This window comes from Prinia subflava, chromosome 1, assembly GCF_021018805.1.
Source record: "Prinia subflava isolate CZ2003 ecotype Zambia chromosome 1, Cam_Psub_1.2, whole genome shotgun sequence".
In the NCBI taxonomy this organism is placed as follows: Eukaryota; Metazoa; Chordata; class Aves; order Passeriformes; family Cisticolidae; genus Prinia; species Prinia subflava.
In genome coordinates, this window is record NC_086247.1 from 136,000,210 (window position 1) to 136,025,143 (window position 24,934).

General features: G+C 36.9%; 1 protein-coding gene across 2 annotated transcripts in view; it reads right to left on the bottom strand.

The window, feature by feature from the left end:
* The window catches only part of PIP4K2A (phosphatidylinositol-5-phosphate 4-kinase type 2 alpha), a 111,461-nt gene that overhangs the window by 14,744 nt on the left and 71,783 nt on the right, over positions 1-24,934 (bottom strand). For both annotated transcript variants that reach the window (XM_063413710.1, XM_063413716.1), the window contains 3 exons: positions 18,399-18,551; positions 6,547-6,693; positions 3,845-3,883 (listed from right to left, as the gene is read on the bottom strand). In XM_063413710.1, coding sequence (XP_063269780.1) covers positions 3,845-3,883; positions 6,547-6,693; positions 18,399-18,551 — 339 coding nt within the window. The remainder of the gene's footprint in view (positions 1-3,844; positions 3,884-6,546; positions 6,694-18,398; positions 18,552-24,934) is intronic.

A 24,934-nucleotide genomic window follows, 5' to 3' on the forward strand; every position in this document is an offset into this window, starting at 1 on the left:
AGTCTCAGCTGTTACTGCTAATTTGATGTTGTACTGCAAGTACGGCATAATTGTGAGCAGCAAGACCACCAGGGGAGTTCTGCATTATCCTCATTTCACTTAAATGAGGCAACTTTGGGCAAAATTATCCAAAGAATAAATAGAAAATGCCCACTATTAAAATAATAAAAATTTTAAAAAGAGTAGCAAAAACCAAAAAATAAAAAGGGGCAGCTGTCAGAATTTGACAACTGTTGAAAGATACTATTCTTTCAAAATCCAAGGCATCTCTTAAGTGTATATTATGATACATGTTGCCAAGAAAGTGATGCCTTTATTATTAAAAATATCATTTGTAACACAAATGAAAGGCATTGTGTGTTAAGGTGAAATTTAAGGAACGGTGCTCATTTCTGCACTGATGATCACAAAATATTGAAATGACAGTTTTGGAGCTGCTCATCCATATGCTAGGATATTAAACAGCTGAAGACAGTCAAACAGGAGGTAAACTGCAAACAGGTTGCAAAAGTACCATTCTCAATCAGATAACTTTCCATCCTAAAAACCGATCTTAAAAAAATGTTTGCATACTAATACCTATTTTACACTGCCAAATGGAAGTAGAAATGTACTATTTTCTCCAATTTCTTATGCATTAAATCTTTCTGCACATTTTTCTCTTCTTTATTAACTGAGTAAATAACTTTTAGGTTGATAGGAAGAGGATTCAAGAACATAAATTTCACCAAATTTGCCTTTATAAAGTAATTCATCTAAAATTTACAGTCTGCAATAAAATGTGACTGGAAGATTTGCTCTTCTATTTCCTGACTTCTGCAGCTTTAAGAAGTAAACATATTATTCTTGATATTCTGAATACCATTTGATTACTTGAATGTTGTAATTTGAAACTCAGTATGAATTACTTAAAAGCCCATTTAAAAACTAGCCACTGCCAGACAATTTAGCCATGCATTTTAGTATCAAAAGCTTCCTTTATTACCCTGACATGTGAACAGCCATACAGTTATAATAAGTAATTATACTGCCATTAATTTAAATTTATTAATATGAATACAATTTCAAATAATATTAATAAATTGATGATTTAGCTTGCATCTGGCTAAAAATCAGCTAATCATTTAGTACATCGGCTCAGATTTTCAGATTGTCTGCTTTTGTTTAAACCCTCGGGGCAATTTCTTCTATGATAGGAGACGCCAAAATCTCTTCAGAGAATTTGCTAAAATGCCTTTCCCTCCTCCCTCCCTTTCAAGTCAAATATTTCTAGTTGTTTTCAAATCTTATGACTGAGATTCTCACAGATGACAACAAAAAGTTTGAAATACTGACATCTACTTAAGAGAAAATGGAAGTAAAAAAACATGCTACAGGGCTCCACATGCCATTCAGGAATAATGGACCATTCACTTATTCAGGTAAACAGAGTTCTCAGGTCCTGAATCAGCAGCACACGTGCAGAGATACCTCTCATGACAGCTACTCTTTAGCATTGCTCAGAGTTTCAGAACCAAACTTTCCTCGTCTATTCATATAAATATACAACACCCTTTTAATTTAAACCTAGAAGCTGTGCGTTAGAAACATTTGAGAGTAAATCTGGCGTCATGCCTACTGCAGGAGATTCAGATCATAGTGATGACAAATCTTCTGAACATCTGCAATCCACAGGCAAAAGATACTCTGGCCCTTGCAAATCAAACAGCAGACTCCAAAACTTAAACAAAAGCCATGTAATAAGGAAAATACTAATTTTCCCTTGCTCGAATCCCTAAGAGTCTCAAAGTGTAAAATGTTGTTCCCTCTATGAATGCAGAAGCCTATCCAGTAATTCCCTTTCTTGGAAATATTTTTCCTGAATACAAGCTTGTCACTTCCCTGCTGCATTGCACTAGGGTTTGAGGGGAATGGTGAGTGCAGAAAGCTGTTCCGAAAGCCTCAGACTCTCTGCTTACAACGTCAATAAGTTTGTGCAGTTCCATCCCCAAGAAATGAAACTATTAAAATAACAGAATAAGAATTAGGGGGATGAGGCCTTTATGCAATATTTTCAGAAAAGTACTCAAAATCAAAGGGACGGTTCTAGATGTGAAGTTGATAAGAATTTTTGTTATCTGCCTCATGGGAGTTATGATTTCACATTAAATTTACAGTATTATTGTTGTATGCAGTTATATAAAACTACATAAATTTGTTTCAATTTATCTAAGTAAGTTTAATAAGTAAGTAAGTTTAATAGTAATTCTGCCATGAACTTACACAGGAACAAAATAAAGGCACTGTTTCTTTGAGGTTCTCACTCAATGTATTAACTACAATATACATGTATATACATGTATATCATTAATCTATTTATTATTATTAGGTACGTTCCTAAAATTGCTCAAAACTACTTTGCTAAACATCTATATATTATCAGCTCCTGTATAGCTGACTATACGTAGTAGTTTTAGATTTTATGTTACTAGTCCAAGCATTAATGTTGCAACCTGACGCAGTCCCATCCAAATAATCTGTCCTCATGCTTTCTAACAGATTATTTTAATAGTACAGCAGAGATTTTCAATGACACTGGGTATTGTTTTTAAGACACTGAAGGGTTACTACCTGCACTTTAAAAACTACAGTTGCCACTAAACAAGAACAAAAATAGATGACAAAGGAAAGAACAGAGACCATTCAAGACATGATCTTGAGAGCCTGGTACAGCAAAAGAGCTAATGCTGGCAATCATAACTGCAGCCCCATGTGGGGCTGTGGTATTGCCTAAGGTAGGAAAAAGAATTTTAAGAGTTCCATCATGCCTTGGGAAAGGTGGAAAAAACTGGCACAGAGTTTTTCATGCAGTGAGAACTGACAGCTACTGCATGTCCCTTACTCCTTTGTGCAGTTGTGTGATCTGTAGAAGACTCAGAGAGGCAGGTATGGTACAACTAGTGCTTAGGAGAAAAACAAATTATCTGAATGGAGTTTGGGGACAACATAAAATGAACTCTCCTAAGTGAACTGTTGAATGATCTCATGCTAATTCAGGAGGAATGTGCTTGGACAAATTAAGAAAACAAGGGCTATGGGCTGTTAGACCTTATCCAAATTTGAGACCTAAGAAGTCTTAGATGATGGAGACTATGTTCCACTTCCAATTATCTGCAGAATCTCCACAGAAACCTCTCCTAAAATGCCATCTGGCTATTTCACTAAAATCACAAAGAAAAACTGAGAACATTAAATTTTCCAAAAGAACTGAAGTTGGAGGTGAAGAAAAACAAAGTAATCTATTTCCATTTAGAGCAAAGTTTCAGCCCAGAATTTGAGGGAGACTGTCTCTCATTATAGCTACATGTACATCTAAGTCTGTCAGTCATTTGCTCATTTGTATGAGCTTTACATACATAAGGGTTCTCATAATTCAAGGTTTGGTTCATTCTTGCATTCAGTTTAAAAGTGGTGTCCCATCATATAATTCCATTAACTGACATGGAGTATTCATAAATCTCAATATTTAAAGAGGAAGAGAAAGAAGATGAAGCAGGAGAGAAAGGAACAAAGTTCTGATGTTTTCCTAGCACAGGGCAGGCCCTGAAGAAACTAAGAGAAGAGAAAAGGAAAAGGAGGAGGTAGAGGATTGGCTCACTTACCTCTGAAATTTCAACATTTTTGCAAACCAATATTCAAAGGTCTGCAGGAAATGGAGGAGAGATAAAGGAGGGATAAGGTAGAACTCAAGAGGGAAGCATATGGCAGAAAAAAAGGAAAGGGTCAAAAACCAGCACTAGTTGTGTTTGTTCTGAGTCTAGCCAGAAGGTTAATTAACTGAAAAAGAAACAGAAATGCACCATACCTTTTCTTTGTCACTGGCTTCTCGAGCCACAGTAGAGCCCTGAAACAGAAAAAATGAATCTAAAAATGTGCATATGTCAGAAACTAATTTGAAAATGTTATGATAACAGGTCAAAAAGTGGATGAACTGTATCCTTTTGAACTTGAGAAATGTTTTAAAGAAAGGTGATAGAGCAGGTAAAGTGTCCAGGACTGCTGAAGTGCTTGCAATCATGTGAAGAAGATGCATAATGAGAGAAGAAAGATGGATCAAATCCTCAAATGCTCTATTGTCCTCCTAATTCCTGGAGCTTTTCCTCAACTCTCATCCTCATTTTGAGTGTTTCATGGTGGAAAGCTCACTTTGCTTAGCAGACTTCTCATCTGTGCCAATTTAGCTGTATGGATATGGAATAGCCTATTCCGTATAACTCTTTGGACATCTCTAATACATATTTGCAAAGGATGTCACACAATATAAACACAAAGTATTTAAAAGATCATAAAGTACAAACAAGAACAATGCATCTCACAGCAACATGGCGTAAAAAGAAGAGACCAACTGTGGATTCACAAGACTTACAGTGCTTGCCAAAGACATTTTGGATTTTCTTTTTAAATTTATTTTTTAGATTAAAACTAGTGAACAATATGGTGCTTTCTGAATAACCTGGAGCTGACAAAAAAAAAAAAAACAAACCTGTATAAATTTCCTTAAAAATTTCTTGGAGTAGAACCACACCTTCAAATATCCAGCATTTGTCTATCACATAACAGCACTGCAAGAAATAGTAACTACAAACACAGTAACTGGACATTGAAAGATGGGTAAATTAGCTCTGCTGTTTGTTAAAGGTAGGCATTGTGTAAAGAAGAGCTGGAGTGGAGTCCTACTAGTTTAAAGAATGTGAGGATCCCCAACCACACCCTTTTATAGCATGTTTTATTCTGTTTACAGAAAGAAACTTAGAAAACTCAGAAGTGATGGAGAGAAAAGATACATGGGACAGTATCTCTTAGTTATTATGTATGGCCCAGCAAGCAGGGATTTCATTGAGTTATTCTTAACTGATAATAAAGCCTGGCAAAAGCTTAACATTTTGGTTTACTCAGGAGACACCTTTTATATTGTATTCTGTGCTCCAACAGACCATAAGGCCAGAAAAAGGATCAACTGAAAACCAAACTGAAGGAAAAGAAAAAAAGATTTGCAATAGTAAAAATTAGAGAGGGTGTCAAATTTGATATTTGGTAAAAAAAATGACATTGAAATATTTTTTAAAAAATGCATCCATGGCCAAAAAAATACCTATGAAAAATACCTATGAAATCCTATGCTGATCTGTGGTCTTTTTTTCTTGTATCTACAGAGGTAGAGACTTGTGCTACAAAGTGAGTTCTAAGTTGGTGTCAAAAATATTCATGTACAAAAAAGGACTCTGAATCTACAACTGCAGATGCCATAGCAAAGAATATCAAGAAAAAGTAATTTATAATATGCGCAGTATCACAATAAATCTGTTCAGTGAAGGAGTTTATTTTGAGGAATATGATGTTCATGTTAAATTTGAATTGCATGAGAAGTTAAAGCAATGCTGTCTAGCTGGACAAACTGAATGGACTACAGAAGTATTCAGAGAGGTAAATAACAAAGAGCTGTTGACACCAATGTTAAGAACATATTGTATATAATTACTGTTTCTTTCTGTTGTGCTTTCATGCCCTTTTTAATGCAACTGGACATTACAATGCTTTAAATCCCAGTCCTCTCAAATAGAAAAAAAAAACAACAAACCTTTCTCTGGTAACAGCTGCTGCCAATAATACTGAATATCAGAAAGTAAATTGTTGTCAACCTGGAAATCAGCTCTTATAAATCAAGTTCAATCAACTATCTAAGCAATTGTTAAATTGCTTAGTAGGAAAGGATGGTGCACTACATAGCATTACAAATCTCTTAAAACAGAATGATAAATGAACATCTTAAAACAAGCTTGCAGATGCACTTAGCGGTTCAGCACATAGAAATTAAATGTATTAGAAAGAAGGAGGTTTCTAGGGGGATACTTTATAGAGGAAATTAAAATACCATCCTTTGGGTAGAAGGACTAAGACTACGTTTTGGGTATTTGTTGTAAGCACTGTATATGAACTACTGTCAAAATTACAATGAACAGATAAAGCTGAAAAAAACCCTAAGCCAGATCTTATGATAAAAGCAAATAGTTTGGTTTTTAAAAGACTCTTCTTTTCACTTGAATTATTTTTAAAATATTGCATGAATTATTAAGCTTTTGCAATAGTGATGTACTTTTGTTAGCAGCATTTATCGGTTTAAATGATGCTATTTAGTTGTTTTATAAAAGCCTTGCAGAATCAACTGTGGCTTTCCATTCTGTTGATAAAAAACTTATAAGAAGCAGAATTATTATTGCACCAGTGCGAAGGGTTTTACCTTTAACCACTAGCAACATTTAGCAAACATACCTGGCTAAATTGCTGCACTCAAAAATGCACAAAACAGATAAATTTGTATAATGACTATAAAACCATCCTTTAGTTTTGCTAAACCTAGGTGTAGAATTTAATCAGTTATGCTGTCTCTTGCATAACACAATTTTAAATTAATTAAACTTCTGAGCAATGTTCAAGCATCAGCATAATCTAACATTTATAGTAAAGATTTGCAGCTACTTTGACAGTTAATCAGCAGTTATTTCTCACCTTTAAATCATATTTTCTATAAACAGATAATCGATGGCTGAATACATTTCTTGTAACAACCATATATACTTCAACTCCATCAACAGTAAGCCGGTACATGCCCAAAAACTGGGGAAGAAGTGTATTCCCATGACACTCCACAATAAACTGCAGAATGAAAAGAAAAAAACAGAAATGAGGATTGACATATAATATATAAATATAGATTTAGATTTTAGATATAAAATACCAAGAAACAACAACAAACATTTGCTGAATGTTTGTATGGTGACAAACCTTCAAAAATTATGCAAAACCAGAGCCCCTCATCAGGAAGTTATTCTACTTTTTGGCCAGTGTTTAAAAATTAAAATCTTGAGCTGCTTAACTTATAATTCGACTTCCACAGACAATCTCACAGAAAGAGGAGACTCCATCTGACATCTTTTAACTTTTATGTTAACACAAAAAACAAACTTCAGCAGATAGCATATATTTGGTAGTTATGTCAAAACCCAAGTATTTTTTTGAACATCACATTGCTGTAATCTGTACAGTGGTGTCCCAGATCACATTTAAATTGTATGTTTCTCCATTCTCAGTATTTGTTTATTATGATGAACATTTATGGTGCTGCCAGGGGTATTATTTATTATCACCAACTTTCTGCTAGTTCCTATGTGGTGGTTGTATTTCAGGGTCAGTAGAACTGAGCAATGAAGTGCAAGTTTCCTGTGTTTTTTATTTATGAATCTTTGTATTTCCTTAAGGTCACTATATTCCATTAAAAATGCACTATTAACCTTGAAAAAATTTGCCACCTGCAACCTGTCTTTTTTTTTTTAAATTTCTTGCCTCACAAGTAATTGTTCTATTAGAATGACCACTAGAGGAAGCAGAAAAAGCAGACACACATTGATGATGAGAACTACTGAAGGATAAATCTTTATTCCCAGAATAAAAACGCCCATATTATATTAATCCTACTCAAAAACATTCACTTATATGTTTTGTGGAACCAAGGAGAAGTTAAGCCACAATGATGCAAACCAGAAAACACCCACCAGCTTTCTTCTTCCTGTTAGTGCCAAGTCTCACAGAAGAACTTGGAGAAAATGTAAAAACTCAAGGTCCAAATAGGAAACATGAAATCTAACCTACAGTCAGCTTTTAAATATTAATTGCATACTGAAGCTGCTGTTCCTTTGTGCTACAGTGAATCAGTTATTAGAAACACAGATTTTAGAAGAATTTAGAACAAGTTAACTGAATAAGCCATTTCAATTGTTTAACAAAGGCAGATAGCATTTGGTAACAAATACTCGAACAAAGCTCTTGAAACCCTGGAGATTTTGCAATTTTGGGGTCCTCTGCTATTTTAAGGAATTATTCTAACTTTATACTGGAATCTGCATATATCACAAACAGACCTTTTAACTGGCAAAATAAAAATAGACTTAAGACTCTTGGAAAAAATCCTGTCCACCAAGAAACAAAGGAAATGAAAACAAATACAGAAATTGTTGACTGTCGATTGAACCCAATTTTGGCTGACACATGAGCTCTGCTAAATCTTGCTGGCACATTTTGGGCTGTAACTCTGCTCTCTGCCTGCCCTGGAGCTGCACCAGAGGTTCAAGCCCTGGAGCACAGAACAAAGTCACGACAGAGTTGTGCCACTTCACAGAAAAGCACTCTTAAGCTCAAACTGCCTATGAATAGGCAAAATATCTTAAGGTGCTGCAGAGACTCAGTGAATACAAATCAGAATCTTAGGAAAGGAATATGACTGTATGCCCCAAAAAGCAAACAGAAGTTTGGCAGTAGAAAGCCACAAAAGCAAGATCAGTTGTGAGCAGTGCCCAAAGATTGATCACTTTGCACCTGAGAGGATTTCGGTATCTAAAAAATTCAGAACTTTAAAGTTGAAGCTCTTAGTTTGGAGGATTTTCAGTCACAGGGCTGTTAACAACATCACAAAGTAGTTATAACACATTACAGGATACACAACCTATTTTGACCATCATTTCTGCTAAAGATTCAATAATAAAAGTACTAATCCATACTAGCAAAAACACATTGATTCCTTTTCTATAAACATCAAGTACTTGGCATATATTCTAAAGGTAAATACTTTTCTAAAGCTTTATAAAAAGTAAGAAGGGTTGTTCCTATAAAAACATTTACAAAGTGACTTCTACTCTACGATGATTATGTTCTACAAGATGAAAATGAATCTAGCTTCCAACAAGAGTTTAGTGTCACAGAATCTCTAGCTACTCAACTCTTTAATGAACCCTGCTGTTCCTAGTCTTACGGCTTTCAACTACAGAATTTGAATTAAAATTCCAATTCCAATTTTCCATATGGGCATCTTGGATGCAGAACTTTTATCTGAAATCACACAGAGAGTTTGTGCCATGTGAAGGAATGCCAGCCAGGCATCTTGAGTACCAGACCAGTAACCCCCTGCCCTTCCTCTCAGCTCTGACTGCCACAGTATTGACACTTGAACTATCTCTTCAACCCTAGCTACTGCTAACACTCAGATTTTAACCTGTACCCATCTATAAAACGGCAATGCCATTATCAGAGCATGAGCACCATACCCACTGTAATATCATAAAATAAATTATTTGGTTAGCAGTATACAACCCCCTCCCAAACTGTTCTGTCCAATGTAACGAGGACAAAAAAGGCACTAGGGAGAATTGCTTCAGTCCTGTTTGTAAGTTAGGGTTTGCCATTTGCTAGCACTGTTGTTTTATTATCTTAGTGTGCAGAGACTTCTGAAAGGGCAGTGTTACCAGCATGCAGCACAAGATATGAGAAGTTCTGCTAGTATTGCTCCTCTTGATAAAAAGGGACATGCAGACTTCTAAGAGACCCTCTCAAAGCAGACCAGGTACCACACAGTTGTTTCCTATTGCTGCTGACTGTGGACACTCATGCCATTGAAAGAAAAGCCTCTAACATTATTTCAGTGTTTCCTATTACAGTATTTCTTATCCTGATGGGGAGACAAAGGAAAGAGGGAGGAATGCCACTTGCTTTTCAGCATCTACAAGGTTGGTCTAGAACTTCCTACCTTTGAAACTATCAATCCCCCATATCTGCATCACAGAGGAGGCAAAACGTGTCATCTGTTTGGGTGGGAGTCCAGCAGGACTTGCACTGGTGACTGTGGTTGGCAGATTTTCAATTTGTCCATCTTGATATAAAGGAAGTAGCAATTTAGTCACCTCAAGGTGCTTTTTAGGAATGATTTCCTGAAGTTTCCCACTCACAGCTGGAAAAAAAGTGAGCCTAGAAAATAAGCCAGTACATGCTTAACAGGACTGCTAAATTTCAGTGAAAGAAAAAGACCTTCACTCCTTTAATTTTTTCTAAAAAGAACATTAAAACAATTCTACTAAGAAGACTTGCTAAATAAAACTGAGCACACAGCTAATACATTTACAAGTCTTTATATGCAGTAACAAAATCCATCTTTTTTAAAATGAGTGCTGTAATAAACACCTCATCTTTTTTTTTTTTGTAAATTCAGACAATTTTCATGTTTGTGCACAGCACAAGGACAATATTATTATTAACACAGTAAAGTAACATCAGCATATTGACATGTTTTATAAGCTGTGCAGCACAGATTTCAAATAAGGAAATTTCTGAGCTCTCTTGAACCCCATGCTTCAAGTCAAAAATTAGTAAGAAGTTCTTTCTGATTCTATTTTCTCAATTTTTGTATAAATACAGCTTCAAGGTTCCTAAGTAAGAATACAACTTTACCTATCTAATTAGCTTCTTGTTTCCCTATGGCAATGCGAGTAAGTTATCAGAGACATAAAAAGATAACATAAAGCATACCATTTATTGGCAAAGAAGTTATACTACTTTTGGATCTTTTTGGAAAAACACAGAGTAAAATTTCTGTTTCTACCATTTCTCCTTCTCCACTTGGAGATCATCTGTGGAACAATTTGACATGGGTGCACATTAAATCTTGAATTATATCTATATTCTCTGTGTGAAAAGTCAGCATTCCTATTTCTCACAGCCCTATTTTGGAAATGTTAATTCAGAAATACACAACATGCTCATTCTCTGTTACCCCTTTATATAGTATTTTCACAAATTCTGGTAAGGCAAGCATTTGATAATTCAAGCACAATTATGTGACAAGTGTATACATTCACCAGGATACTTCCATTAAAGAAATTGAATAGCAAGTCACATAATTATTTAAAGCCATTTTGGACATTGTGCAGGACTAGACATTGACAGACATTTTTGTGATCAGCTTTTTCTTTTATATCCTCTTGTCTGCAATCAGAACTATCCTTCACCACTGTATTTTGTGCACAAGCATTGGCATGTGGAATCAATCCCCCCCCAAAATATTGAGAACTTGTACAGAGTTATAAATATTCCACGTATTGCCACTTTCCCGTACCCTAATAATTATACAGAATATCATGGATTGAGTACTTATGTGATACATTGCAAGGAATAATTAGCCAAACTACAGCACCAACTAGAAAGCTACAGATTTTCAAGGCATATAAAGGTGCTTTCTTCAAATAAGCCATGTAAGAAAGTAATTTCATTTAAAGAACTGATCAGTAAATATACAGGTTTTTATATACAAGCCTTGTGATTCACAGTCTTACACTTCATATTGTTTCAGACATGGCCAGTTATTTTTACTTCTGAGTGCAGTGTTACCACCACACGTGATTATCTAGGCTGCAGATCTGTTACCAGGAACATCTTCATATTGACTCACTGTGTGGATTGATCTCTTCTGAAAAGTGCTGTGCACAACATCAACACCTTATATACATATATAAAACACAATAAATATATAGAAAACACCTGCTGGTGAAACCTGGGCCTCAACAGAGCCAGCATAGCCAAGACCATTCTGCCATTAGTGCAGTTATTTACCTATGAAATGTCGCATCTTTCAGGGAAGACTTTCAACGTGTTTTTTTTGGTTACAGTTCCAGTCTGTGTGGTCCCTTTACATACCAGCCCTCTGCAATTCCATCTGACAACCACACTAGTGAGATTCCCATTTTTAGGGTCAGCTCTTCTACAGGAAGAGTGGGCCTGTTGGATGCAGGTGGAACATAAACTGTTTGGATGAGAATACACACATTCTCATGTCTCATGTCTCCTTTTTCTGCTTCTCCTGTTTTTTCAGATCAAAGCTGCTTTACAAGTCAGTTATCTTAGCACGGGGCAGAAGCTGTGTTCTGTGCTGCCTCTTGATTCTCACACGGAACTGCTGAAAGGCTTTTTTCAACTGCATTTCTCTACAAACCTCCCAGAACTCTTCACCTCTCACTATTTCAGGACATACAGAGTCAGGGTCACCATTATATCATTCCTTATTTGCATTTGTGTTGCTGTGAAGCACTGCCTTACTTCGCCTTTTTACCTTTCTCTTTTTTTGTGATACACAGGAACACAACTCATGCAGCAAAAGCAGAGATGGGGGTTGGGAGGAAGCCACTGATAACCTGTGTAAGCACTGATGTGGGGGGAGAATGATACAAACTTTAATGTAGCTCTGCTTCAGCAACCTACCCGCTTGACAAGCCCATCCATGCCAGTGCAAATTCCTAGGCACCAAGTCCCTACTTTCTTTTCTGGGATATTCTCCAGCCTATCCTGTCATAATTTCTTTGACAAAATTGTTTTTAGCCTACTGTGTTTCTCTCTTTCAATATTTATCTACTTATGATTTTAATTTTTCTCCTATGTTCCACATAATCTGCTGCTGTTCCTTGATTCCTGTGTAGCCCTGAACTCCGTTACTGGTGCAATTTCTCCCGTTTTCACCTCATTGCCTACATTTTCCCCTCTTTAATTTGCTTTCCTGTTTCTTCCATTTTTTTTTCCCCTTCAGCAGCTAAGGTTGTATTTTCCTGCTTTTGTTTTGTCCTCTGTCTATTTATGTTCGTCATTTCCCCTTTTTTGCTCATTCTGTTCTTTTCTTTCCTCCCTTTCACTTCTCCATCCCTGCACTGTTTGCTGTCCCTGGTAGCTGGGCAGTGCCTCTCCTTTACCACTATTCCCTGTCCCTGCTGGTTGCCAGGGAGACCAACAGGCAGAGCAATAGGTGTCAGTTCTGCACACAATCACCTGCCTAGGGAAGGGAACTGTGCCATCAGCAGGGACAGCTGCCCACAGAAACCTAAAGGGGACCCGCACTCCTGAGGAGCTTCATGCTGGAACATTTGTATGCTAACAATTCTCTCCTGTTCTCCTGCTTTGAGAGGGCTTCTCTTTTCTTTACTAAAGTTACTTGGGTGTCAGCAATGAGGAATAAGTCATCCTTCGTGAAGTTATTTTAATGAAAAAGAAAGAAAATGTTTAAAAGCTGTTGGTTTATCTGAGACATTAAAACTGCTTTCCTTTATTTTTAAAAATTTCTATCCTGCCCATCATCTGTTCTCAAAGAGCAATGGACTCCTCTTTCACACCAATTTAAGATTGAAAGCAAGTTAATGTCACTGGAAAGGGCAGGTTGTCTTGATTCTGACATTTCAGATACTATGGAATCTGCATTCAGAATTTTACTCAACTGTTACTGATTTCTGCCCTTGAAAATAACATTTGTACTTTAGAAAATATCTACAAATACAGTAATATCTACAATACGCATTGTATTATATAATATAATAATACTAATAAACCTTTTTACACAGGACAAAATATTCAAAAGAAATACATAAGCATAACTTGAATATATAATGAAATAAAAAGTTTTCCTTTAGGAGGAGGCAGGGTATTACCTATTCCTTAAACACAGGGTGAAATTCTAACAACACACTTACTACAGATGATTATCCTGAACTCCTCCTTAACAATGCCAAAGGCAGCATAGGTTTTAACTCCATTTTTCTGGTCCATGTTCTTGGGGTCAGGAAGATTGGTTTAAAACAAGATTGCACTAGATTTGGAGGCACTGCCAACGAATATTTGATTTTGCTCTCAAATACTATTTAATATAAACATGCTTGACTAACTTGCACAATTTTAAATGGCCCAGCTGCATCTGTGAGCCCATAGAGCAGTAGTTTACTTAAAAGTCTGACCCATTTGAGCATATCAATGATTCTACTGCATTTGATAAGCAAATGACTCCAGTTGAGTAGGACTGAAGAGTGGTGAGAAGAGTTCTACTCATAACTGACAATACACCAATAACACAAGCAGTCCAAACTGATTGCAAATTATCAATAAATGTGACTAAAAGCAGTATTTCAAACTATGTACCAAAACCTATTACTGTAATTAGAAACTGACTGGAATGGAGAGTCACAGAGTAAGACTCCGGCATGTCATATATGTATTTGTATTTACCATAACACTTCAAAACCTACCTCTAGGCCATTTTGTCTTTCAAGTGTAGAAGGCTGATCCATGCATGATGGTCTTTAACAGTCTAGTCATAAAACACAGGGCACTTTGCTGCTTTAAACATGGAGAAAGGTGCTGTCCCTCCTATTTTGTTTAATAGCTTGTTTTGCTCAGTGTTTTGGTTTTTTTTTTCTTTTAACTTCGGAAAAGAAAATAATTATCTCTAGTGTTTCTACTCAATACTAAATGTGTCAGACTCATCTGATGAGTTGACAGAAAGTGTCAAGTGTTTAGACTGAAGTGCTCACCATCTGTCTGAGGTTGTGGGCCTGACTGCCACTAAAAAAAAGGCATCATTGACAGGGTAAATGATTTTGGAAACTCATAATTTTTGAAAACTCATTATTTTGGATAGCAAGTATAATTTACAGTTGTCAAGACTATTATTTACAATTCAACAATTTTAAGTTGGAATCACCATATATACACATACATGCTATTTCTATAATTTCTCCTGACACTCCTTCAAGCCCAGTTCAGGGGGTTTTCAGTTATTTACACATTTCTAGCATGTAGCCCTGGGCTTGGAATTTATCTTTGATCAGATCATCTTTGATGATTTAAAACCAGCAATCTAGATTTGGGATCTTTAAACTTACAAGTGTCTACAGGCTATGAACTATTCCTGGTCCCTTTGTAAACTCCTACATACACAGACTGTAATTACAACCTCAGTTCCTCTGAGCTCCAAAGAACAGACAGGCTATTACACCTTCAGACAGATGGAGAGAGGAAGGACTAACAGAACTGCATGGGCCTATCCACTATACATTTCTATGATGTCCAGTTACTGATAAAGTAACTTTCCCTTCTACTTGCCAATGGCAGTGTACATGTCTCTATCTAACCCTTTTGTGACTTCCCAAAAAAATAACTAATACTTAGAATTAGATTTTGGAGGTTCATAGCAAAAGCTACTGTGCTACACTTCTCTGCCAACCATACAAACTCCAGATGCCTCATTGGTAGCTCTGCAGTTCAAAAAGGTGCAAGGAAAACAACAGCTTTTTTGCAAATGCCAGGATAAAAACTGTTTTGGTGAATGAAGGATGCATCAAGTCTCACACTTCTGCCTTGTGATGGTTCTCTCTCAGCAGTCTTTGTTTCAAGATAGATGTCTCCTGTGGTATTTATTGTTAAGCAGTTCAAGCAGTCTGGGAAAATATTTGATAAGGCTTGTTTGGTCCCTAAGCAAGGACAGAGGTGCTTTCAAGGTCTAGAATGATTCTATCAGCCTTGTGCTACTAACCTTAATAAGGAAACAGGTGAGTAAATATTATGGTTTAAATGAAACTCATTCAGAGTTTCAAACTGGGAAGGAACTTTGAATGAATTTGCAGAGGGGAAAAAACAAAACCTGAAAGATATTGTCAGTCATAAATGGCATGAACTTCACTCATATTTATGTCAGAAGTAATGGAAGATAATTACTGCCTTCTTGGGCACTTGAAAGAGGGTGCAAGATAATGATTTACAAGACACTGTTCTTAATGGATAGATGATCTAACTTCAGCTCTTTTAGGGGAACAAAGGAGAAAAAGCTTAAAATTCCCATGAATCACCTCACTAGACTTCATGCACCTGAAAAAGGCTGTCCTTTTTGGGATGATCCCTGCACTACCTAATTGGGTCTGCACACTCTCTTTCTCAGAAAGCTGAACCTTTCAAAGACAGCTCTGCTCTCAGAGGAGACTGGCACAGGGTATGCTGCAGGGGCATGCCTCCAGAAGTTCTAAACCATTCCTAATCACACTCCGGCTGTGAAACACAGCTCAGCCAGGAATTTTCATGTATGTGGTGAGTGCTCCTAACAGTCAGTGAACTGAAACTGGAGAAAAGCTAACAAGCAGACTTCTCCCTAAAAATCCCATATCTGACACCCTAATATACAATTATTAACAATCAAGAAAGATATTGGACAGTAAGGTATGAAAATCAATAGAGGGAACTTGACAATTCCTCCACTGGCAGAAGAGAGTAAGCCAAAATAAAATTGAACTCACAAGAACTTGCTTTATTGACAAAGATTTCTACATACAGGAGTACCAGAGCAGCATCTGAGAAGTCTGGTACTACTCATCTGTGCCATCCTGCAGAACCATACAGTTATATCCCTACCCATGAAACAGACAGGTCTTGGACTGTCCTCAGGCACCAGTTCCAGCTGGAATGGAATAACTCACATCTAAGTTATTAAGCTCCCCTCTTAAAAAATGGATGCTTATATTCCAACTCCTAAGTAGGAATATTAACTCATCTTAACACCTTTATTCTTGGCCAGAATTATTTGGGAGACAGTAAACTGGCCCGAATCAAAACCACAGTAGGGACCATTAATGAGCTCAAGCACCAGCAGAGGGTATCTGACACTGCACTGTTTGCTAGCAGAGGGCCAATCTGTGTGGGAAAATTTGGTCAAGGGAACTATTAATGCCTTTCCATCAGGACAATGGGTTTGCTAGACTTTGAAAAGCTACTGAAGATAAGCTTTGCATGCCTGAAACACATCTAGAGAAATGGGAGGACAAGCTGCTGTACCTAGGGATCTTGGGCATTCAATTTCCATTAGCAGCACGGAGGACACTGTGGCAGCCATCCTTAGAGCTAGCGGATTTAATTTAGATCTTATTCAGTACATTGCTGAAGACACTGAAATGAATTTATTTAAATAAAAAAGTCCAATTAATAAACTCTCACTGTACTTGAGTGCTTCTGTATTTAGAGTTTTGTACAGTGCTTTTAAGTTCTGAGACAAAAAGAAATACAAGATGTATCTTTACGAATTTCTTGGAGGCACTAGTGAGAGCTATTTTATATGAAAGATTTTCCAGTATAAAGTGAAATTAGGTGCCTGGTAGAGATAAATTTCAGATCATTATTCCTTGTAACCTAGCTTAATATGAACCTTGATGTTAGAAAGCATTAATGAAAAAGATTCCAAATTATTAAATTCATTCATGTCAGCATTGTCTTCATTGATACTCTTGAAAGATTACTGTTTTGAAAAGCAAAATGACTTTTCACCTGGATTAAGTCTCAAAACCTGTATCATTAATACTGGCTTCTGATGCCAAATATAAAACAGACTAAATCTTTAATTCTGCTGTACAGCTTCACAGACCAATCCCTTTCAGATCAAAACTAAAATTTTAAGTTTTAAAACTCACAAAAATAAACCTCCAAATACAATTACATTTAAATTAGGTTTAAAATTTTCTTTGGTAGAATTGTCATTAGGAGATACCTTAAGAATATTTCTGGTAGTAATATTTATTCACATCAAAACAAACACACAATGGCCCTACATTGTTTAAATAGAGGAATACCACAGGAAGAGAAAAAAAGAGTTCACATCTAACATCTTGAAGTCTTCCCAAGTTACTCTGGACTTGGAAGGCCTTCAGAGATCTCCCTTCAAGATTTACAAACATATCTGGCAACACCTTCATTTCCAAGTATCCTGGAAAGAATGCTTTGGCCTCTCACCTTAGAAGTTAAAACTGGTTTTCCAAAAGTAATGTATTAAAAAAAACCCACCCTACTACCAGCAAGAATATTGCACAACAATAAATAAATCACATAAACAACAATAAAAAAGCCCAACCCCAAATGTCCTTAAATATCTACCTGGAATTCCAACCCACAGAAAGGAGAAGGAAGATGGAAAGAAGGACAAAAACCCCTTCCTATTGCTCAGCATATTTTAGGTGATTTCTTAGAGGTTTTTCTGACTTCTGCAGCTTTGGAACTAATTCAAACAGATGTAAGGCTAGGAAAACTAGCCCTGATTTTATTAAGGCTTTTTGTAATTCCCAGGTTCTGCTCCCCTCTATGCCAGCCACACAAACTATGCACTAGCACTGCATGGCAGCTTTCAAGGCTTATTTGAGGAATCTCCACTGTTCACTTTTAACTTTACTGTTGTGTATGAATGTTCACATTATCAAACCAAATTTTTTAAATAGGAGGATTTTTGTATTAGTCATATCCAATATTTAATTTCTTACATAATACAACTTTAAATTTTTGAAATCTGTTGTGAAACACAGAACATTCACTGACCAGATCAGAAAGAGGTGGTCACCTGCAGCATTCATACACATGTACACAGACATCTCCAAACAAGTCCAGAATAAAATACCTCCAAGCCTGGGAGTCCACTGGCCAAAGGAAAGACCACCTTTTTAGTAAGGCAAAGGACCTTATAGCTTCCAAGTTACCACTATCATGTAGACAAATGTTTTTATGAAACATTAGTGTAGATATTTAGAAAAGTCCAGCCTTGTGAATTACAGACATACAATAAACTGCTGATGCAAATGGGAAAAAGTCTGAAGTGACTCTTTTTCTATAATTATTAATTTAAAACTTTAAAGACTCTAAAAAAGATTGGCATTATGATATTTAAGAAGACATCCCACACCTTGGTAGAGTTCATTTATTACCTGATGGTACTTCTTCAGTATGTTGTGCATTTCTGCTACATCTTCACTTGTTATAGTTTTGATGATATACCTTTTGTCGTAAGACGTATGAAAGCGGGCACCACTGCGTGCCTGGGAATCATTGGCAAGGGGTGCACTTCTTGTCAATGAATTCTGTCAATTGATTTAAAACAAAAAGAGCATCGAGTCAGACAAAAGGATGTAACTTTTATTTAGGGCAAATAAAAACAATTTACATTTATTTAAAAATATTTTTAATACATCCACACCAAGCTGAATTCTGCAAAACACATATTCACAAACTACATTATCTTGAGAAAACACTTAAAAAATATTCTGAGAAGAAAAGCATGTTTGAGAAGAAAGGTATTGTTCATCAGTGGTTCAAAACTCATCTTCAACATTTAATGAGAATTTATACACATATATATTATCAGCTTTGGGTAAGAAAACATACAGTAATTAAAAATCCAGAAGGAACACTGTGTTACACCACAGTAACTATAAAAAGAGGATTCGTCCATAGTTACAGTTTCACTTTAACACTCGCAGGATTTGCTTTTGAGACAGTGTGATTTGGTACATAACCAAGATCACAGTTACAGTTCTGAGTTCTACTACCAGAGCTATTCCAATGATTTCATATCTAGAGTTAAGCAAATAATATTGTACAATACCTTCTTCTGTAAAATAAGCCTGGCTCCATAATGTCTCAAGAGGAGAAAATTAGTTAATGACTGTATAGCATTTGGAAGAGAGATTAAGGATTATTTTTAGAGTAAAGTTTAAAATTAGTGCTGCTTCAACAGAAGCAAGAGGAGCCCTCTGCTTTTTTTCAAAGAGTAAGTAGTATTTAGGTTAAATTTCTTTGTACTTTTAAAAATAAAACCAAAAAAATTAGAGTATAACAACTTTTTTTTCTTGCCTGGAAACATCTTTCTTTACCAAGAACTTATGCCAATTGTTATAAGCTTGAATTGCACAAAGGAAAAAAAAGTAGTAACAGCAGCAACACAGCAATGAGAAAACAACTATGTTTTGGACCCCTTGTGCATTTCCATAAATATGGACATACTCTGAAAAGGTTAAACAAGTTAATTATAGACTACTGGAACACTTCTATGTTTATGAAACAAACTTGCAGTAACCATCTGGTATATTCCTAGTCCTAGCAGAAACCCCCAGCTCCTGCTACCCTTCCTCATTGTACCATACTGCACAAACAGCTCTTGTTAAATTGAAATGTACTTCCTCTCTTTCCACATTCACGCAGCATAACGTTCTCTCTGCTAGGTGAAAAGCCATTTTACTTTCAAAGGTAGTTTTAATAACATTTCATATATAAAAGCAAACATTGCAGATTCCTAAACAGCAAAAATTCAGCTCCAACAGTCACAGGATGAATGTTTGTGTGGTGTGGTAAGACACCATGAACGAGGTCACAAAACAGATCTGCACTAGAAGAACGATGATGCTTTGAGAGAGTAATTACCAAAACACTTCATCTACCACATTCAGGTACCAAACCCACGTTTTTATTTCTGTAGGACCTAAAAACTTTTTATTTGGAGGTTTTAACCATTGTTAAATGTGTTCACATGCTCTGTGGACTTCAGCAGATTCTGGACATGCAGATTCAATCCCTGTGACAGAAGGTCAGTAATTATTATGAAGTAATAACCTCAACCAAGAAATTAGGGTAACTATAGCCCCCAATTTAAGACGACACTTGAACACATACAATTATGTCTCTGTATTTTGGAGAACCATTGATTTCTATAGGCCTTCAGGCATTATTTAATTTATCCCAACTGTGGGGTGCTTTCTGAAATCAATTTAACATGAAATAAAACCATTTTCCCACAAGGTTGCTTAGTTCAACAGAAATACTCAGGAGTAGCAGGAATAACAGTAAATCACCTAAAAGCACACAGCTCTACAAGGGCTTATTAGAATGAAAACCTTAATTATGACATGTAGGAGAAATAAATCTTTTGCACTTCTTTCTGTATATTTCTAGGCTTGTACAATGAACCAGAATAATTACTGATGTCTATGATAAAGAGTGATATCTTTCTCTATTATCCTCTCTACTCAATAATGGAAGAAACGATGTGGGTGCTTCTCTAAGGCTTATAAATCAACAATTTTTCTAGACTAATCAGAAGAGAGCTTTAAGGACACCACTGCAGACATTGCAGTTCCTTCTCTGCACTGGCTTTTGTACAGCCAATTTTAACAAATACAAGTCCTGATACATCATCACCTCACATGGTATTGAAGACAGTAGAGAATTCAAGGATTCCAACAGTTTTCTTTGCCTGTTTTCAGATGTTCTCTGTTGAAATTAATTTCCCACCACTCCACCATTGAAAAGTTTTATGTACTGAAGTCTATTCAAGGAAACAAGTATTACAAACTGATTAAATTTTCTTAACGCCACACTTGATATCAGTACTCCAATAATTTTCAAGTTGAATTGTGGAGGTAGTGGTAGAAACCCTTTGTGCTCTACAATCAGAATTTGGTTTTGTTACCAGGCCTATATTTAATAGTTCAAGATGAAGAGTTGATAATAGAAGTTAAAATCAAAAAAGAAGTACAGATACAGTTGCCTTCATCACGGATTTAAAATATGATGCAATGCAATAATTATTTTTAATTAAAAAAAGTGAACGCATGGGTAACCATTAGTGTATGTAGTAAATTAAACTACTGCTAAGTTATTAGGCTATAATTCAGTTAGTAATAATAAAGGCTACTGAGTAATTATTTGTTATTGTTCCCAGCAGAAAAGGGTACATTATTCTGAGGTTAACTATTGCAATAAAGCAGTAACCACAGTATTCTGAATGTATTTTTCCCACAGAACTCTAGTCTTCAGACTGTAATCCATATAATATAAACCTTGAAAGCAATTAACCTGGCAGGAGATTTCAGTTGTTCAGCTATAAAAAGCTGCAAGAGAGGGTATTGGCTAGCTGGCCACTGAACATCTGAAGGAGGAGAAGGAAAACGTGAAGGACATGAACTCAAAGTTTCAAGTACTCTTAAGGTGTATTTTAATATCCTTAATTAAAAGATTTTCATATTTGAGTGAAATACAGGCCTAAGTTGCACTGGGTATGAAAGATGCTAGTTAACTGGCCGTCAGAAAATGTGATGTCCACCTACAAGAAAATCCATAAGGAAGACCCAGGGAACTCTAGGCCTGTCAGTCTGACCTTGGTGCCAGGGAAGGCCATGGAGCAGATCCTCTTGAGAGCCATCACATGTGCAGGACAACCAGGGCATCAGGCCCAGCCAGCACAGGTTTGTCAAAGGCAGGGCCTGCTTCACTCACCTGATCTTCTGTTTTATGATCAGATGACCCACTTAGGGGATGAGTGAAAGGCCCTGGATGTGCCTACCTGGACTTCAGGAAAGCCTCTGACACCATTTCCCACTGCAGCTCCTGCAGAAACTGGCTGCCCATGGCTTGGCTGGGCGCTCTGCTGGGATGGCCGGGCCCAGAGGCTGCTGGAGAATGGAATCACAGCCAGTGCTGCTCCCCAGGGCTCAGTGCTGCCACCAGCTCACTTTAATATCTTATCCATGATCCCCAGGAGGGATCCAGGGCACCTCAGTCACTCTGCACACACAGCAAGTTGGGTGGCAGTGCTGATCTGCTGGAGGCAGGAAGGCTCTGCAGGGGGATCTGCACAGGCTGCACTGATGGGGAGAGCCCAGAGCTCTGAGGTTCAACAAGGCCCAGAGCCTGTGCCTGCTCCTGCCCTTGGCTCACAGCAGCCCCTGCAGTGCCACAGCCTGGGCCAGAGTGGCTGGAAAGAGCCAGGCTGGAAAGGGACTTGGGGCTGCTGCTCAGCAGCAGCTGAACAGGAGGCAGCTGTGCCCAGGGGCCAAGAGGCCAAAGGCATCCTGGCCTGGAGCAGCAACAGCGTGGCCAGCAGGAGCAGGGCAGTGACCAACCCCTGCACTGGGCACTGCTGAGGCCACACCTCAAATCCTGGGGTCAGCTCTGGGCCCCTCAGTTCAGGAAGGACATTGAGGTGCTGGAGAGAGTCCAGAGAAGGGCAGTGGAGCTGGGGAAGGGTCTGGAGCACAAGTCTGAGGAGGAGCAGCTGAGGGAGATGGGCGTGTTTAGCCTGGAGAAAAGGAGGCTTGGGAGTGACCTTATCACTCTCTACAACTGTCTCAAAGAAGGTTGCAGCCAGGTAGGCAGGTGTCTTTTCTCCCACATAACAAACAAAAGGACAAGAGGAAATGGGTTTAAGTTGCCTTCATCTAAACAGATCCCTGTTTTTCCAGCAGTAGCTTTTTTCCCCTAATGAAAATTTATTCTGCCTGATTGCTAACTTTAATGAAAATCAATTTGCAAATACAACTATCGTACCAAAAATGTTGCTAACAAGAGACTACAATATATCTCTGGATAATTATTTAGCTGCACTTGACTTTTTCTTAATGTTTTAATGGGTTTCAAATAGTGATGCATTTATTTTTCAGTAGATGGCTATTTTATTAGTAATCTATATCAAGATTAATTAAGAATGCACATAGCTATCATTTTACCACATGCATATTAATTTGTCAGAATAAACCAACCAACTTTATGCTAAGTAGCATCTTTCCATACAGATAACCCAAGTGCCCTCTACAATACTTTGACTCTAGTAATAAATTAAGATCAGATGTTTAAACATTGAACATGTTTAAATAAAAAACAACCTCTAATTAAACAACCTCTTGGAAACTCTATTTTTACTATCTCCCCACTATCTCAAGACAGCTCTCTCAATACAATGCACTTTTCAGATACAGAATGTAGTTATTTTGAACTTTAAAAGCACTTGGAACATGGAAGACATTTAATTACAACTATTTTCTGTGTTTTCTTTTGATACTTGCCCAAGTTTGTTAAATATGTGTGGTTTAAAAAGCAGAAAAAATAAATCTAATTATATCATATTGTACAGATTACTGGTAATTGCCACTTTCTTGTGTTGATATATACATAGTTGAGTTTTGTATGTAGGTAATCTTATTTGTAATGGTTAATTCTCACTTCTGTGAACAGAGAAAATTCAAATCTCTTCTAAAGTAAAGCTTCCAGGTACCTTACAAAATACCCTGTCTCTCAACTATATTAATTATACTTGTTTATAGATAGAAATCAGTCTTCAGTAAAATACATCTACTGTTACCTGGTGATGACAACAATGAATCTCTACTTGACAACAAGTAGAGAGATGACAAGAACTGGCTTGCACTGGCAAATCATCATTAACAAGTATGATCAAGAAACAGCTTCACTGAAAGGATCAATTTAAGAGATTTTAGGGACTTCAAAAAGGCATTTATAAACTATAAGGCATTTTCAATCCACTATGATTCTTCCCTTTTGATGTAGGTGAAGCTAACTTACCTGTTAGGCTCAGACTGTTCAGGCATCTTATGGAGCCCAATACTAACAAGTTACTAGCTCATGTTTTGGAATTGAAGAGATTCATTATTAGAAAATGTTTCTTTTGTAAGTTTAGACACAAAATGGCCAAGAGGGTCCTGCACTTAAGCCATTTTGAAGCATAGATATTCGAAAACCTGTAACTAATAAGAAATATCAGAGACACCACATGTGGTATCAAACATCACTTTTAAGTTAGACTTTAGATATATCCAGGTAAGTTAATAAGTTTAACTTACTCTGGAGTTATCTTGCACAAGTTTTTAAGTCAATGAACTTTCTTATTTTTGTCTGCCTAAAGATAAAGTTATACAGTTGTGCTCATTAGACAGACAAAAGATACGCATTTATTTGAATTGTACTGCCCTGTTGTTCAGACAACTATTAGCCACATTGTACAGACTTTTCTCTTACAGTTGAATCCAGTTTTGAGATAAAAAATAGGTAGCTTCTGGAATCCCAGACAGCTTTTGGCAAAACACACAGATAAATTTGAGTGATGATTTGTACAAAAAGTAAGAAAGATAAGTTGCATTGTAGAAATTGTGCACAATTTCCTTGGAATCAAAGCTGATTGAGCTGATTGTCTAAAAAGACAGAAGTGAAGGGCTTTTCCTCTGCTTGGATCCAGCAGTAAGCTCGCTTAAGAGAGATCCACTGGGGTCCCTGGCAGCAGCATCTCCTGAAGTGAGGCTCTAGTTCTAGGACTAGGTATAAATAAATAATGAAACTTAAGGATCTCCCTTTTCCAAAAGGAAAATATAAACAGGGTAGAGGGAGGGGGAAAGGAGAGACGGAGAGAGATCATGGCAAATACCAGATTGAATTCCCTCTGGCTCTGCTTCTTAATTAGGGGAAGACTAAGTGGAATATGAACAGATGGGAAATGAGCCACTCCTCACTTAGCACAGACAGATCTATGAGCCACAAAGCCAGAACAGGGAGGATATCCTTCAGATGGAGACAAATAATGTCCAACTCTTACCTTCCAAGAGACACAGGTTTGATGCTCTAACAACCCTTCTACCATGACTTAGTGCTATGACACAGATCTTCCCTACTGTGCCAGGAG